Source organism: Periplaneta americana, chromosome 9 (assembly GCF_040183065.1).
Source record: "Periplaneta americana isolate PAMFEO1 chromosome 9, P.americana_PAMFEO1_priV1, whole genome shotgun sequence".
Classification (NCBI taxonomy): domain Eukaryota; kingdom Metazoa; phylum Arthropoda; class Insecta; order Blattodea; family Blattidae; genus Periplaneta; species Periplaneta americana.
The window spans coordinates 45,567,278-45,586,903 of record NC_091125.1 but is presented as its reverse complement, the minus strand read 5'-3'; the positions used below and the strand labels follow the sequence as shown (position 1 = coordinate 45,586,903).

Genomic DNA, 19,626 nt, shown 5'->3' with positions numbered 1-19,626 from the left:
ATTATTCCATATGTGATGTTTACTGTTAAAGTCACCAACTATGATAAACTTGCGATCAGAGCTGGATACATTAAGAAGACTGATTGATACTATACCCCTTCCGTGTTTCGAAAACAGTTCTTCACTAAATCCTCTTAAGTAGATGTTCAACAGAGTAGATGATAAAAGGCATTCTTTAGGCTTAAATTATTCCTCATTACGTCAAATTTTGGAGAAACTCCGTTGAAACAATCAAAACATAACTGTTTTAATGTACTTGGTTTTTCACGTGTAATATTTCACTTGGTATCGCCTCTTAAAGATGCTTTCCCATTATTTCACTTGCCCTCTTTCATATTTTTGTCGACTGCTCTTGCCATTCCATGCAAGTAGTGTGTTAGCAATTTGAATTATTGAACTATCTCCACGAGTTTCTAAATTGCTAACTTTTTCACATTGGTTTTTGAGACTTTGTATTGTACTCTGCAATATATCATTGAAACCAGGACACTTTGCTCCTACTTCTGGTATTTATATTCACTCTGTATCATTTAATGAAGTCTTGTTTCGTTATCACTTCCACACTGCAACACGTATTCCACTTGATACAGTAGACTCCCTACTAGTTGAGAGCTGGAGAAATTGATAGTCCAGGTGATGTTGGAATATACAGGTCTGTTATCTAGCGTGTATGCAGTGTATTTGATTCTTAAGTGTTGTTTCTTGCTATTTTATTTAAATAAATTGTTGCAAAATAATCGTCACTGGTTTATATTTTGTTTAGTTCAAGGTTTACTGTATGCAACAGGAGTATCGACTGGAGTTTGGTAACAATGGTTATATACAGTAGCGTGCAAATTAATCCGAACAAAGTAATTACTTATGCAAAAACTCTCAAACGGGATAAAAAAAAGGATCTAAGACATATCTCAGTAATCTATGTGGCCTCCCTTGTTCCTAATAACAGCTCTGAGACGATTTGGCATGGATTCCACTAATTTCCCACAAATATTCTTCATTTCTTCATCACGAAACCATACACCAATGAGGGCAGAAATCATCTTCTCCTTTGTAGAACAATCCATTTCTTGCATTCATCTTTTGCAAATTGACCACAAGTTCTCAATGGGGTTGATGTCGGGTGAGTTGCCTGGCCAGGGGAGTACCTGAATATTCTTCTTGTTGAAGAATTCTGTAGTTTTTCGAGACATATGGCATGGTGCCAGGTCTTGTTGGAACACACCTCTGCCATCCGGAAATGATTTTTGCAGCTGGGGTACGATTCTGGTTTCCAATAAGTGAATATATTTGTCAGAATTCATCATTCCCTTGATAGGTATTAATGCTCCAGGCCCTTCATGTGTAGAACAACCCCAAAACATTACTTTAGGGGGGTATTTGTGTGCTTGTTGGAGATGAGCTGCTGTTACTTTTTCGGATCCTTTCCATACGAAAGAAACACGGTGGCTATGGACCTCGAAATGAGACTCATCGGAAAAAAAGTACATTCTTCCAGTCATTCACTGTCCAGTGTTGATGTAATTTTGCCCACATTAAGCGTTTTTTGCACATAACAGGGGTTAGCAGTTGCTTCTTAATAGGCTTACGAGCACTTCGTCCAGCTTCCAAAAGCCTACGCCGTACTGTTGTGACGTGAATATTCGCCCCAGTGGTAGCCATTAACTCGCGGGTTAAGTCGACAGCAGTTAGTCTAGGATTTAATTTACTTTTCCTGACAATTAAACGATCATCTGCAGGTGAAGTCTTCCTTTTCCGGCCACAGTTTCCTTTTTTCTGGGGTGTGATGGATCCAGTCTCCCTGTATCGTTTTATGATCGAATTAACAGTAGCCAAACCGATGTCACATTCTGCAGCCATTTGCCTCTGTGTCATAGAAGAATGCTCTGCTAATGTTATAATTTTAGACCGTTTTCGTGGAGTTGTATCCATTTGTGAAGATGACAGAATGTACACATGATTGCAGTATTAAGTCTTCAACACAACTGAAATGCTTATAAGTACAAAACGACTTAATTTATTACTGAATATCAGCCAGGGAAGTATCCATAATATCCTACACAAACACCTGTAGTATTGAAAAGTATGTGCGCAGTGTCACATTCTCAAACTGCTGAATAGAAAGCTAAATGTGTGAGAATATGCCAACAGAACCTCAGATGATATCAGGAGGAGGAAGGTGATCAGTTCTTGCATAGCATTGTGACAGATGAAGAGACCTGATGTAATCATTTTGAGCCACACTCCCTAAGGTTTAGCATGGAATGGAAACATGCTGGATCTGCTTGCTCTAAAGCTCGGAAATTCATGTTTATTTATTTTTTTCCTCCTTTCGATTATCGAGGTCCATTGTTAGTGGAATTTCTGGAGCATGAACAAATGATCAATGTCCAGAGCTATGCAAACACACTCGAGCATCGTAAGTAAAACATCAAGAATAAATGCAGAGACTTTTTGACGAGTGATTTTTCTCCATGACAATGCTGCGTGACAGACTGAAGGTCCCTGCTTTTTTACTTTCACTTTGTATATTTAAAAAAATATCTTCAAAGCTTACAGAAATGTTATTTAGCTTTATATTTTCGCGGTTTATCTCGAAATAAAAAGAAATGTGCTTCAACTATTCCAGTTCTGTATGTTTTGAGGAGCTGTAGGAAAGGATTATAAAGAAATAGTTCAATAAGGTAGACCCAAGTTTTTTTTTTTATTTACATCGAACATATATATGTCAGTACATATGGTTTTTAGATATAGTACAGGGATGTGGGCCTATAATATTACATAAAAGTTACTTATAATTGTGTTGTATTAAGTATTTTATATTTATGGGGATATTTTAAAATATTGTACACATCTGTAAATTGCAACATTGCGGTGTAGTTAACATTTTATATGTTGAACATTTTACTTTTATATATTCATAGATACATAATGACGAGTAAGGTGTAACTTCACTTTTCATACATATTTTTAGTCATAATACTGTACTAAAATTTGTTGATTCAATATATTAAACCAAAAAGAGATTGTGTGTTGCAAGGAGTAATTACTATACACATTTGTGAATAATTTTTACATTTCCTAACTTTGAAATATTAATTTCCACATCAAATAAATGAATGTTTGTGATTGCACCAATAAGTTTGATTGAAGTTTCTTCTGAGACGAGTTGTTGCTCAAATATGCAAGTCGTGGTTTTAATAAAGTGTGGCTTTCATTATTATTCTTCTTGTCTCTTCAATTTTTATTTTAATATATAAAGTTTTCCTGAAGTAACGTTCACAATTTCACTCTTTTCCCGAGTTCAAAAGATTTAAGATTTTTATTATTAGATAATGTTTTAGTGTACGTAATTTTAATGATTCTACTTTAGCCTTGAGAGGAAAACAAATTTTGTACAGTAGTATTCGAAGTTGTAACTATTTATCGAAGTAAAGCTTTCGTCTTTGCCTGTAGCAATATTACGTCTGCCTTTGTTGTTTCAAAGGCAAAGTAATTTAAACTTATAGTATTTCAGAACATCAGTTTAGGACTATAACTTGTCAAGCAGGATATATATTTTTTTCAAATCTAATGAATTCCATGGAACATCAAAGATTTAGAAATGAATTTCTCTCTTAAAGGACTTCCTAACTGCTACTATTAAACTATGCAACTAATGCGTTATTCCCTGCACACGTTTTCGTGAAGTTCACTAGACAAATCCTAAAGCTACATACAAAAATCTGAATCTTCTCGAAGTTTATTTCAAGAATATGTAAAATAAAATTTATGAAATACTCGTACTATAAACAAATTATCTGTAACAGATCTAGACCTTGCTTTCTACTCCTTGCAATTCACGTATTTCTCTCGTTGGAGCTATGTTTCATTCTCTTCACATAAATTGAATACTGTAAGTTTTAGTAATTCCTAAGTACAGATTGCCTCAAGGTTAAGTAGACTTAATTCCACCCACAACTCTTGTGATAAAATACAGAAGTAATTTTATAATCTGGGAGAAAAAAATGTGTTAGCGAATGTGCAACAAGGCATGGCAAACACATAAGGAATGATTGTTAATTATAAAAATAAAAATAATAGTAAAAAAATAAAAAAAAATCACCCGAGAAAACTGGCCTTAATATCTCATGGTGTGCCGGCCATTAGCTTTCTTCTGTGGTGACAGAATTAATAAACAAATGAGTAATGAGTAATTTCAGGCTGCCGGAAATTCTTACTCACTACCACTGAAATAAAAAAAAAAAAGGTTTTCTTATAATAAAAATGGGTACCGTACTTACAATATTCCATGTTACTATGGCACACGTGTAATATCATTCTCTCTCGTTTTCTTGCTTACATTCTATCTCTCGATCATACCAAATAGTGTATGTAACACAGTAAACAATCACACATTCACAACAAACAACATCTTTGCGTACATGCCTTATAAACTGAGGTTAAAATTGTCTCGAGTCTCAATTGTAATATAGTTTTTGTATAAAATTTATCACTCAGTGAGCAAATTAATTTAGTACAGTAATAGATCCATATACATAACACATGTTCACTTTGATTATGAGATGAGAGGGTGTATTGTAGTTCAATACATGTGAAATAGACCACGAAATACCTATGTCCAATTTTCATATCATTTAGATATTGGTAACCAGAAGTCAGAAAGAGGAATCTGCATTATTTCAAGTGTTGTGTTCCGAAAGCTTCATCATGTCTGCAATTCTACATTTCTTTACATAGGTACAATGTTTATCTCTCTATAAGAGTCATTATAATTTTGTATAAGTTCTGGGCTTGCATTGGAGTCACTCATACCATTCGAGGTAAACTCTCTATTTATATTAAAATAGAATCCCATTTACATGACTTTAAACTATGTCACTGTGCAAATTTATTACATAAGAAATAATATACATTATTCAAAACATGCATATCATTCTATGATGTACAAGGTTTATTTTACAAGTTTAATTTCTGCTTGTAGTTGTAAAATTTTGTAATTTAATGTGATATTTATAGGTAATATATATCAACACTTATAACATATTTATCTAGCATAGATTTGTGCACAAGTTGAATACGATTTCTTTGACTTAAATTTTTTTGTCCACTGTCCTGAGTTGTCATTTTCGTACCTCTCCAGCTCTTAATTTAAAATACCGTAATAATTCTGATAACTGAAAGATTTATGCTCAGGCATAATGGTTGTGTTATTATCTTCTATATAATATGTAAATAAAAATAATGCTGAAATGGAAACTTATATGACTCACGTGCTTTAGTGATTCTCCTATTTGTAAATTAAACATATTATGAAGTTCGTACATGTTTTGACTGCAAAAATATTTAATATCAAGTCATTAAATGTTACTTTGCCTCTGTAATTGGGATCATCTATTTAAACAACAATTACGTATCACCAAAAATTTACCAGCAGGTGGTCTACTGAAAGTTTAGAAGATTATTTGAAACTCAGTCAGTTGCTTACACATGGTGTACATTTCGTGTATTTGAACAATTTTAGTGGTGATTTAAGCCATTGTAAATGACAAAGAGACATTTGTTCTATGTGACATACATGTGATGTAAAAATAACTAAAAGCTGGATTAAAATTTATTCTGACATTCGAGACTGATTCTTTACCATTTAATGTGACACTGAGACAATCCGTGACGTTTTCAAGTAGAATATTAGATTTTCTACAATGAATTAAAAGAATTCGAATATCACGCCCATTTTGCTTAAAGAAAAAATAATGCTGGCGTTCAATGTAAGGAAGAGATTAACTCTGTATTTTCTGGAAACATATTGGATACAAGGAATATGCCACCATAGCCAGCAACTCTCCTGCGAATCTAGGCTATACAGTATTTCATATAAATGTCATCGTATCCATTTACTCAAGGTTTGATGGGAGGGCTGAGTTAAGAAAAAAATTGTTAAGTAACGCCTCTATTGTTGAGGGCGTTTTGAAGACCTCGTATTTATACGCAACTTATATACAATTAAATTTCGACAGAGAATTGGAGGATGGGGAGGTGTTAGGGAGAAATATGCCAACCCTACACCAGCCTTGACATCGGTTTAGGTGTCTTCTTCAACTGTTACACAAGTAGTGGCGATATAACAACACTTAAGTCTGCGAATCGTCTTCACCACTGAAAATTCTTTTGCTTTTGCTCTTCTTGCCTTTGTTGGCAGCTGCGCGCTTCTTCTTGGGCTTGGGCATCACTTCGCAGCCACAGCCGCTCCGCACACGGATGTAATCGAGCATCCATTCCGAGCCCCCGAAGGAGTTCGGGGTGGTGGTGGTGAGGAGCAGGGATGTGAGGTGGTGATTGGGTCTGTGGTGGTGATGGTGGTGCCGCTGTGGCTCTCCGGACCCTGCACCAGCCTCGGTTCCAGCCTGTGGATTCCTCACTATCGCGTAGGTATAGGAGAACTTCTGCACGCACCTCGATTGGTTGTGCAACCTCCTGTCCAGGAACCGGCAGGGCCGGCCCACCACGTGCTCCTTGCATGAGTACTCGTAGAATCTCTGGCGGATGTCGCCACTGCGAAACAGCACTACATACATATCATTCTTGTTGCGCCCACCTTCGGGCTCCACCATCTCCTCCACTGAGGGGCAGCAGTCCACCGGACGCCCCTCATCGCCACCCTCTCGACGCAGCAGCATCTGCATCTCCCGGTGCGTCAGCCGGCGACTCTCCCCACCCTCGTACAACTCTGCTCCGTCCTGTGCCCTGCAACCAAGAAGCTTGTCTCAGCAAAATTCCTACTTCTTTATGCGGTTTTCTCCAAAGTTAGATATAGGGATCTGGTAATTCTTGATTCTTATCATTTTCGCCCTTCTACTAGAATCTTCAATTAACTGAGGCATATAGTTATAAAACTGGACTAGTTTTGGTCACTTTTGAGATAAGCACCTTAAGTGGGGAGAGACACCTTACAAATTGTATAAGGTAAATGCAATTTATCATGTTATATGTCAGTATATTTCAGTCCTAGTTAAATAAAATTAGATACACTTGCATGTTTAAGATTTTCAAAGAACCGTTTTTAATTAAGAGTAATTAATGTCCAAAATGTTGGATGAAAATTGTGCATTCATCAACCATTTGCTCGTTATTTTTCATAAATCTTTTAATTTTAAAATGACTCTTACTTTAAAATGTCTGTAATAATTACAGCAACAACAAAAGCTGAGATTTTTCACTTATTTCTTAAAATGTATACAATGCAGTTTATGTTGAGATGTAAAAAACACACAAGCATGCGAGGTTTAATTAAAGTACTGGTATTCAAAATCATTGAGTTACCAGGGAAAATAAATGTGAAATTTAAAGCTTCGGAAAACGAGCTACAAAAAGTACATTTTATGCTCTCTAAAAATAGTTGCTTTTCAGACTGTCAGCACAGTCTGGTATATACAGTCACAAAGCTCAATACGTAGGGAATATGCATCCATAGATAGTTGTAACCACTAGGATGACTACTATCACCTCATCACGTACAATGTGAAACAATACTGGCACAGTCTATTGTTCCTAGTACCCTCATCAACTCAAGCTTCGTGACTGTATATATTAGACTGTGCTGTCAGTCCAAAACATTTAACTTTAGCAGCATTGCAAAAGTCGTCATGGCAACCTTTAATATGCCAACATTGTTTCCTTATGGTGTGTGGATAAGCTTCAGGGCTTCTACCGCGTTGTCTTGGTGTTATTGGCTGACGTTTCGACCGCTGTGTTGTGGCCATCTTCAGAGCAGTTGTTGGATAAGGAAATAGTCTGCCAGCTCTTATATATATAGTAGTCTTATTATTTTCGCCCTTCTACTAGAATCTTCAATTAACTGAGGCATCGAGACTACTATATATATAAGAGCTGGCAGACTATTTCCTTATCCAACAACTGCTCTGAAGATGGCCACAACACAGCGGTCGAAACGTCAGCCAATAACACCAAGACAATATGGTAGAAGCCCTGAAGCTTATCCACACACCATGTACACCAGCCGCGGAAGCCTACGCGAACATTGTTTCCTTATGTTTATCAGATGGCGGTGAGAATATGACGATTGACTATGCCTTTTTATATTTATATTATTTCATATAATTTAGAGAGCTTTTTCAAAAAACTATTGTATGCACCATATACGCAAAACCTTTCGGCTTACGCCTCATCCAAAAACACTGAATTCGTCCGTTGAAGCCTTATTTTGCGTATTTGATACATAAATAGCTATTAATGTACAGATGAAGTGAAATGCGCGCATATTAAAGGACATTTTTCTCGGATACTGTTAGCAGCATCTTAGCAATTCTTTCACCACAGGGAAAACGATAGATGCATTTTAGGTTAAACTAGCGTTGAGATAGTCCTCTTCCTATTACAATTATGCATTTTCCAACTGTCTTACCAGTTATACCAACATAACTTTGGTGACATTACGAAAGTTTCACGCTAGTGTATACGAATCTTTGTAGGATTTTCAAAGCCTGGTGATTTTTGTATAGTGATGTTGTCAGTACTGGCTAACGTAAAGGCGGACATACAAACGAAGTTACATTATGGAAATGTGTTTATTTCACTGTTATTTGTTGTGCTTCACTATTTTCAGTGGTTATTGAATTCATACAAGTTTTAAGTTTTTTACATTACATCGTATCATATGTTTTATATCCCTCCATTTCCTTCCTTCACAAAAAACCACAACGTTTGCATTTCCATTACTACGCACCTCTCATTTCACATGTAATTTACTAGATTTCCGAACAATTTCCTTTTCTTCTTACATAATATTTCCATATAAAGCCTTAACTTTTCAAATCAATCTTCACAAAAAAAAAAAAAAAAAAAAAAAAAAAAAAAAAAAAAAAAAAAAAAACTTACGAATTCAACCATTTTCACTTCCAAAATCACCGGAACTACCTCGACGCTAGTTTCTTTGCATTTTATAAATAAAATTAATTTTAAAATGTTGATTTTTTTTTCCTGTACTCTTTAGGAATTCATGAAAATTTTGTTCTATATTGGGACAAAACTTTGCGAATAATAAGTTTGTAAAAATCGTAAAGTTTGCTCAACAGACTTCGCTGTTTTGAAAATTATACAAGTACAACCTTTGAGACAGAAAGATAAGACATGAGGAACCTTTATGGACGGATTTACAACCTGAGAGTACCACAAATAAAAGATCAAACATTTCCTTGTCCCTCACCAGATAGTCAAACCAACTCCGTAGCAGTAGATTTCGTGAACTGAGAGTTTCCAACTGGTATAACTGAATCACTAAATATGAATATAAATATAAATATGAAGTCCCAGTTTTGGCAAAAATGAGTTAAGACTACTCATATTAATTTAGGTATGCTCTTTCATTCTGCATGAAAAGGGAACAGGTCCCGCACTTCCTTCGTCTAGATTTCAACACTTTAGTTTTCATGTTTACTTTGAAAAGGAGCTTAGTCCAAGACTTGTTCCATTTTCATAAGAAATTCAAGTTTGTTGTCCCTGTCATCTAGAGGAAAAATATGTAAAATGCGTAAAATTATGTCAAACGATGAAAGTAGTGCTTCTTCAAGTCCTGCAAAACGCAAGAAATGTGTTGTAAACAGTGATCACTACAAGCAAAATCAAATAAAAATGACTGAATTTAGGGGCTTATGTAATAACCAACAGCGTTCAGTGTTTCTATATTTTACATTCTACACTGTTCATAAACTGGCATACAATAAAGCTTTTGATTTCAATAATAGAGATAACAGTACATTTTGTTTAATATTTTTACAATATATTTCGTTAGATATGAAAGGGGAACAAGTCCTAACAATTTTTTTTTTGTTTATGTAATAATCGACAGCTTTCAATGTTTTTATGTGCTACACTCTACTATTGTTCATAAATTGGCATTTAATAAAGCTTTTGCTTTCAATAATACAGATAACGATACATTTTGTTTAATATTTTTACAATATATTTCGTTAGATATGAAAGAGAAACAAGTCCACAGACAAAAATTGTTTCTATAGGACAGGATAAATTGAGAAATAATGTTTTTTAATAAAAATCTTGTGTAGTTATGATTAGTTCACAGAAATGTTTTCGTAGTAATTTGTTTATATTTCGTTGTGTACAGAAGTTATTTGTGTTTTTCTCAAAACTAACTGAAGGTGACTTTCCCTTTTCGTATTTAGTGATTCAATTTTGGTCGTGAGCATTGCACAGAGAAAGTCGTAATCTGTGCAGCCTACAATGCCGAATTTTTCATTAAATGACGTAAAACAAAATGTGGGCGAAGATAAGTGAAATGAAGCGAGAATGAAATTTGTGGAGACGAAGAAAACATGAGAATTGCGGGAATCGAACCCTCTTCCACGGAATACTAGATTCTGGCAGAGTTATTAGAATTTTTTTTATTTCGCCATTTCGTCGAAATACGGTATACAAAGTAAAACCGCCGTTTTGTAATATACCTTCAGTGATCTGAGAATTATTTCGTATGAATACTCATTTATAATGTTACAGGGTTTATGTTAGATTTTTTGTCATAAACAAAAGCGGTTTGGCGACTGACGTCATGTTAGCCAATTCTGTCTCGTTTGATCAGTCGCACAGTGAAGATGCATTTGTGTGTGTGGTTTTTTCTTTTCATGTAATTTAATGAAACAACGATCTACTTCAATATGTAATGAAGACATCACAGATGTGTAAGTACATGAAGATATGAACTATCTTGGAGTTTCTTTACGTTGAGTAATTGCCATTCTGTATAAAGTTTAATGGCTGGATGTAAATTGTACAGGTTATCTGACGGGCTTGATTAGCCCGAAGACCAAAATGGTTTAAGAAAATCGTTACATTTATATCCCCTATCACTGAATAACTACACTCGAAAAACAACAGAAATATGTTTCCACGTTCGATGCATATATAATCACATTACATTCAGTTTTTTATAGTAGGTAAATTATTCATGTAACGATATTTTTATTAAAAATAACTAGGCAACTTTCACTAGATTTCTTTGGTTCATAAATTGCGCCCCTTTACAAACAAAAACTGCTAAACACATAGAAGATATTGACAAAAGTAAAAGTAGACCTATAGGCTCAAAATATAACTTTATGAATCTACGACTTCTATGTATGTTAACCTATATACAGTACTATTTTCACAGGCTAAATGACCTTGTTAAGTGTGTTCTCGTCACTAGTGATTTCAGTTATTTACCGTAGAGTGCCTGATTTTAAGTGCCTGGTGTTCGTGCAGCGTATTAGCCTGTCTTTGTGTTGTGTTTGTCTTTTTCTTTGTGTCCTCGCGTAATGCATTCACATAACCATGGGACAGTTACGGTTATTTCTATTTACAGCAGGCAGTAAAGATAATGGAGGCACAGTTATGAAAACAGTAACCTTTTAGCTGCATAGACCGTGATGAATAGTGTAATAACTAGCATACCACAATGACATTTATTTCCGAAGAGTATGTTAATTAATGCTTGCTCTTTAAAATATCTGACGTATGAACAATACTGATGTACAATGTAATATGTTGAAGTCGTTGGCAAACTATTTCACTTATTATAAATGAAACATACTGACTTCTGATTGAAGCATCCATGAAAATTAACACGAAATTAAGGAAATATAGTGAAAAAATGAGAGATTAATGTCATTACGTAGCCTATAAGAACATTGTATCGAAACCGGTTCGAGCGAGACTTGGTTCCCTTAAAGAATAATAATTTACGGAAGATCAGACAAAAGAAGAAGAAAAAATCAGCGGCCTTTCTTTAGAAATTACGGAATTTGGAAAATGTTCGCCAAACTGGTAGGCCCAACTTTAGCTGTTCCGAAATCGGGTGAGGTAGTTATTATGTGAATCATTATATTCGAAATTAATATCAGTATGGAAATTAACATGATGTTAAGAAAATATAGTAGTGGACATTTAAGAAATTAATGTTACAGTATAAAAACATTTTCATCCAAAGCCTATTCGAACAAAATGTTTGCGGAAGATCAGATATGTATAAAAAAAAGGGGGGCGTTTCTTTAGTAATTATGAAATTTGTATAATGTTCCCTAAACCGGTTACTAGGCTACCAATTATGGCTGTTGCGAAATAGGGTGGGGTGGTTATTATGTGAATCATATTTATAAATTAATATCACAATATGAAAATTAACATAAAATTAAAAACATATAGTAGTGGAAATTTAAGAAATTAATGTTACAGTATAAAAACATTTTCATCCAAACCTATTCGATTAAAATTTAGTTCATTCACAGAATATTTACGGAAAATCAGACTATGTAGGCATTAAAACAGTGACCTTTCTTTAGAAATTACGAAATTTGGGTAATGTTCCCCAAACCGGTAACTACCAATTATGGCTGGTGCGAAATCGAGTGAGGTGGTTATTATGTGAATCAAATTACATCCGAAATTAATATTATCACGGTAGCCAATATTACAAAGGCAGTTTGGTAGTAAGAATTTATGGATAAATACAAGTGCATACGGATATAAAGGAAAATAGGCGAAATTGTTAGAAGTCGATTTCATAGCAGACATAATTTGTTACCAGTTTCGCAAACATTTACCCGAATTTGTATTAAATCATATTCCAAGTTTTGAATCATGTTATAAAATAATGTTTCATGTAAGACTAACGTTTGACTTCGCATTTGTTTGGCGTTTTAAAATAAACTGTAACAAAACTACGATCATTGACGAGAGACGAGGTAAAAAGAGTGTGTATCTGAAGGATAAAAGCAAATGAGTTTTAGTAGTGTATATAAAATTATTTTACCAGAATGTTTAAAACTTCCCACAGTATCGGTGCTAGTTATCTTCGTACGTACTCTAATAAAGACTACAATGACAAGAAACCCAAGTGGCCACACAATAAACGGTGTAACCTAAAGGTAGACAGTGATATCAGTCTAATATATACAGTCACGAAGCTCAAGTACTAGGAACAATAGACTGTGCAGGTACTATTTCGCATTATCTGTAATGAGGCGATTGTAGCGATCCTAGTGGTTAGCAACTATCTATGGATGCATATTTACTACATCGTGAATGTATATACTAGACTGTGGTGATATCTCTTGCGAACAAGGGTATCAATCAACAACTATTGCACTCGTAGCGATTAGATTTGTTTCTACAGCGAGTTCGTGATGGTCTGACAACTGTTTTAACTATTCCATATTGCGCAACGATGATAGGTTTGAAACTAATTTCAAACCATCCCTGTAAGAACACTCATGTACCGGTATTGTAAAATAATTACTAATCTCGTATATTTAAGACGTAATTAAATTTCACAGTAGACTATATTTTAATAACTGATATAGTTAAGCATGGAAACATGAAAGATTAATGCAAAAAATACGTGTCAGTCCAGTGGATAAAGGTGCAGAACAAATATCTTAATGCACATGTGTCAGTGTGATTTGAGATTGGTTTGCATATATTTATGGCGGTCAGGAAATGGTTTGGTGACAGTTTGATATGTTTCAAGAATAGTAAAATCCATGTGCTTATACACGTGACTGTTCAAACCAGTTTTAAACTGCTGTAGAAGCAAACCTACTATTCCCTCTTCGCTCTGTGTGACCGAAGCGATGTCTCACGGTGTCTCTGAGAACGGCAGTCTCTATTGTCACAAGGGGAAAAAAATATAAATTGGGCCTACAAGTTTTTGTCGAAAAAGTTACTAGAACTTGAATAAAAAAAAAATGATAATCTCCATCCATCATAAGAAAAAAGCAACGTAAATAGAACCACATGGTTAGAAGTACTATGATTGGTGCCTGACCGCAACACATACAACGCTCTCGAAGAAAATAGTTCCCTTTTGTTTAGCGTCTTTCGTCTCTGTTCTCATACAGATATATACATTTAATACGTATGTGACATGGAAATAAATATCTTACACAATGATTGATTCACTCATGTAATTGTAACCAATAATATGAATTCAGAGTATTTGCATTTTGCGCATTTGTAACGGATAGTCAGTTCGCACCACAGTTTGCAGTAGTACCGGTAGTGCACCACAAGGTATATCGCTTGCCTAGAATACTGTATGATTATAGCTGATCCAGTCGCAGTGACAGTGACAGGACCGAGTGATATTATCAAACTTAGATCATATATACCCAGATTGGCCTTATAGGCTTCGACGGTAACAACTTTGTCAGGTTTACTATGCTGCCATCTAGTTGTTACCATAGGGAGTCACGTCATAACTCCCATTTGAATTGCATTAGCGAATGTACTGCCATCTCGTGTTCGTTTACAGCGGACGGGTGGCGATCCTGGCGGTTGTTCTCTTCAAAGTGCTACCGATTTTAACATAGCGGTGAGCTATCTGTTATATATATGATCTAGGTTATCAAAAATTCTAAAGGTAAATCATTGAGAAGTGGAGAAAAGAGAGTAGTCGGACGTTCAAATTACGCGAAGTGCGGGAGCGCATAATATTTATTTATGCAACAACTGGATAATCTTGATGATTATGGCATGAGTACGAACGAGTGTCATAATAAGATTATCCACGAATTAGATACAACACTTAATGACATCACAGCATTATAACTTGTATGAAATAAATTATAAATAATCCATAGCTGACAAAGTCTTCGTATGTTCGTATCGATTAGTTGCGCCTGGCATTGGCATTAAATGAAGAGAAATGGATGACCTTGCAGGTATTATAAACTCTAGTTATAGGTTAGGTATCAAATTTTATGTTACAAATGTTCCTTTATTTTGTTAATATAGTTTCTCTGAACCACAGAACTGTTTTATGTGATATTACAAAAGTGATAGAAAATTGTTAAAGATTGGAAACAAATGATACGTTACCTTGTGTCTGGATTTCATTTCTTGTTACACTGCTCGTAGAAGCGATAAGCAAGATAGTCAAACGAGTTGCATGCATTCCGAGCGTTCTGGTATTACGTCATAGCGAATACGTCACTGCTATTATTGGCACGCGTCCCATAATAAGCTGATTACGAACGATATTGGATGTAGTAACAACCTGTTTATAATGCTAGGATGGCATAAAATTTGTTTACTGTCGTGTACGACTCGTATGTAATATTTTTATCCATAACTGGTATCTAAACTGGTCTTTATTTCACCGTCTTTAGCAACCTAAACAATGGCTTTATTCACAGCACTGAATTATTTCTTTTACTCGTAAATCACTCTCTCCATAGCAGCCAACATATTAGCAACAATAAAATCCATACATCCATTAATTTATAATTTCTTCACAAACAACACATTACAAAGAATTTAAGGTTAAATTTAGATACCAGTAATGGATAAAAATATTTATTTCAAGATCTACTAGGGCATTCGAAAAGTAATGGCAACATAGTTACTGTTTCATACTAAATTTATTTAGGTTACTTTTGACATTACATACTTCAAATATAGTCTCCTGCCATGTTAACAATACGTTGCCAAATTCTTGGAAGACGCGGACTCCGTCTGCAGCAGCATTTCTGGATATCTCTCTCACTGACCAACCTAAGGCTCTTTGGATGCCAACTCTTGATTGAAAGCGAATGCATCGCTTCCACCCAACTTAAAGTAGTTCAGTATGGTAGGACTTCTCTCCCACAGGCTTCTTGTAATGCCTTCTTCATGCATTGACTGGCATGTTTTCCTCTTGCAGCTTAGATTTTGTTCGTACCTTTAGGGCTGCATTGTTTACTACAAATCAGAAACAGGCACTGTATTTACAAAATATGGCTACTTCGAGACTTTCAATATTGCAAATTTATGAACAATCACTGCTCTATTACGTAGTACAAGATTTCAGTGGTCACCGCTAGAACGCTGATTTACAGCATTGTTGCCATTACTCAACTTATCGAATGCCCTACTACAGCAGTCATCAGCACAGTGCACCCTCGGGCTAGGGCCTCTTACCCGCGGATAAGAGACTGCACTGTGGTGCATCCGTAGCTGCTTGCGGGTATGTTCTCTCCCTCTTACTGCTGCACGACGGGGGCATATTACTAGGCATGTCTACCCTTTACCCATTTCAGCGAACCCGGGTTCGATCCCCGGCGCCGGAGCGAATTTTTCTCCTTAAATATTAATTATCAATATTACAGATATTATTCTGTGGGACAAATTAATAAAAATATCTTTAATACTCGTAGAGAATTTTTATAGTTTGATACAACAAAAACTACAACGCGAGGCAAAATGTATCATAAAATAATAATAATAAATGTAGAATAAAGTTGGGTATCTTAACTGATCAGAATAATAATTACGTCAATTCTCTTTGTAAATTTTTTTTTCAATTGCTTGATCTCCCGTATTTTCTTAAACAAATTGGCAACTTTACCATGTATACATTACGTTTAAACTGCGAATAATAATAATAATAATAATAATAATAATAATAATAATAATAATAATAATAGGGATTTTTATATCTCTGTTGAATTCTGCCATTTGCTCATTTATTTATTATTTTTTGTCGTTTTGAATTGACATGAGTCCGGCATGTGGGATTAGCGACACCGATCCTAACAAACAAACTCTGGATGGAAACTACTACTGATACTGCTGTCGCCAGCAGTAATAAGCTTGATGGTAGGCCTTACTAATGATAACTTTTATTAATGTTTTTGACAAACCCACATTTTGGGCTTCGGACATTCTAATAGGCTCACGATGGAACTTCGAGATGTCAAATCAGTCTGATGCCGGTAAAGCAAATTTGAAAGGATAAACATTCATAAACAGACAGAATTGAAATTCACCACTATAACTTTCACTTAATGATAAAATCTTTCATCGTAACCGTTTTATAAACCATGATCGGTAGCGGCGATGATAAATAATAATAATAATAATAATAATAATAATAATAATAATAATAATAATAATAATAATAATAATGATACTAATAATGATACTGACAATAATAAAAATAATAATAATAATGTTGTACAGAGAAAATTGTATTATTTTTACCTTGAGTTAATCCCTTAAGACACAAGGTCATCATAACGGACATAGAGAGTTGAGGTCTGTGCGAGTGTGTGGTCTACAACATACTTTTTTTGACAGACGGGTGTGAACTGTGCTTTAATTAATTACGACATCTCCATCAGTCTCGCTCAAAGATGTCTGGCTGGCTGCTTGACGTGCATTCACCACACTGAATGGGGGCGTTATGACGTCACACAACTGCTTTAATTGCGATGGGAAGAGATTTATGAACTAACCGGGAACCTTGGTTGATCTGTACCTGTTTGAAAAAAAGTGTACGAGATATATGACTTAGGAAAAATATGGTCTTCATACACTTCAGTTATTCAGAGATGGCAGTGTACAACTTTATTTTTGTTATTTCATTTGTTCGAGTTCTAAATAATGTTAGTCTATTTTGTATATTTAACATATGTAGTGAACATTAATATTATATTATACAAGTAATAATATAATTGTTAACAAAAGAGTCGATGTAAAATAATAATAATAATAATAATAATAATAATAATAATAATACATTTATTATTTTCGTAAATATTAACGTACGAATCAACAGCGATTTGTCAACAATAGGCTATCTCAAGGATGACTGTTATAAAAGTCCTATTTATAATAATAATAATAATAATAATACTAATAATAATAATAATAATTAGTGTTGTGGGATTTAATCGATTAATCGATCAATTTCTGTCGTAAGATTAATCGATCAAAAATATTTAATCGAATACTCGAGTCGATTAAAATTAATCGGTTGTAGTTGATATTATTTTGTTAATACAAACTCATACTAAAATTCCAACAATACTTCTCTCTTGGAAATTGCTTACTTAAAAGCACAATAGTAGGCCTACTGTTATTTTGTAACTGTAAATCAGGTAGCGTAGGAAAAATCTTTGCACAAACACTTCAGGAAAGAGATGGAGATATGAGGACAGTGACCTAGCCTACTTCTATTGAAAGTTGAAACACAATGCGAAATCCTTATTAAGTTTTATGGTTTTCCAAGAAACTTCCACCTTGTTGTCAGCCCATCTTCCTAGCAAATGAAATACATACTGTTCTGGGATTCGCCCCCCTCATCCCTTATAAAATAGCCATGTCTACACTGTGTGCAAGTGAGAGCGTAACTTACCTTCTTCTCTTTCTAAAATCTGGTAATTCGATTACAATAGTGGCCAGTCTTCTGTTTCGACAGTTGTAGATTTGTAGTTGCAGTTTCTGTACTGAGTTTGTATATGAAGGTTGTGTGTTTAGTTTGATAAAGAAAAAAAAAACAGTTTTCTGTGGTTTGTGAAAAGTGTAAACTCCATTATGTCGTATGAGAATTTGAGAGGTAAAGTCGGTGAAACGTTTGGATTTAAATTGAACGATCATGGAGAAGTGCTTGACAGAAAAAAAGTTTTTTCGTGTTTAGTGATGCAGGGAACATTGTTACTAAACGAAGAGCGGCACTTAATTCAGAGCATGTGAACGCACTCACATGTTTAAAATCATGGATGAAGCAGTATTAACTAGGTGAGTCTTCATACTTTTTGTTATTTATGCTTGCCTAAAAAATTCCCGGAGAAATTGACACAATAAATTATAAGCCTAGTAATAAATATGTTAGTAAGTAATTAAAATAGTTGTTTTGTAATAATATAACGATACAATATATACAGATATGCAACATTTAATACTTATGCGTATCACCGAACAGAAGTTAAATTTAACAATAATTGTGTATTACAGTATATTAAAACCTTTTTTCAACTCGATCAAAACTCGATTAATCGATTAAATATTTTGATCGATCAACAGCACTAATAATAATAATAATAATAATAATAATAATAATAATAATAATAATAATATCTTTAAACCCCAAGCAATGCCTAGGAATGGAAAGATATCACGAGGGAGGAGACAAGTTGGAAGACCTCGGAATCGCTGGGAGGAAAAGATGCTGTTTCCGTGCTTCTTATATAGAACTGGAAAGCGACAGCAAGAAATAGAGAAGAATGAAGGGAAGCAGTTGGGAAAGTCGTGGCCCGAAAACGGGTCGTAGTGCCATTGAATAATAATAATAATAATAATAATAATAATAATAATAATAATAATAATAATAATAATGATGATGATGATGATGATGATGATGATGATGATGATGATAATAATAATAATAATAATAATAATAATAATAATTTGGTCTAGAAACAAAATTACTGCAGTTCCAGGAAAAAAAAGTTTCACCTGAATTTTCTAAGTTCTTAATTCAACGCATTGCGCATGCTCAGTGCTCCAAAGTAGTGGTGCACACGAGATCAGTCTGACAGTTATTGAAATTCATTTTACGTCGACTGCTGACATAACCCGAAAGACATTTGAAAATATGCGATGGAAATTAATCTATTCTTAATAATAGATGAATATTCACAAATCGTGCAGTAAATAGAGTGATGGTAAACGAAGTTAACATACACAATTGATTAAAAAAAAACTTTCCTCAATAGTATCCGAACTCTGAACTTTGTAGTTTGCGAGCAAACACGCCACCACAAAACTATCGGAATGCTTGCGATATATTGTCATAAA

At 34.5% G+C, this 19,626-nt stretch overlaps 1 protein-coding gene across 2 annotated transcripts in view; it reads right to left on the bottom strand.

The window, feature by feature from the left end:
- Positions 1-5,229: 5,229 nt before the first annotated feature.
- The window catches only part of LOC138705878 (uncharacterized), a 942,969-nt gene continuing 928,572 nt past the window's right edge, over positions 5,230-19,626 (bottom strand). For both annotated transcript variants that reach the window (XM_069834591.1, XM_069834592.1), the window contains exon 5: positions 5,230-6,744. In XM_069834591.1, coding sequence (XP_069690692.1) covers positions 6,132-6,744 — 613 coding nt within the window. In that variant the 3' untranslated portion in view covers positions 5,230-6,131. The remainder of the gene's footprint in view (positions 6,745-19,626) is intronic.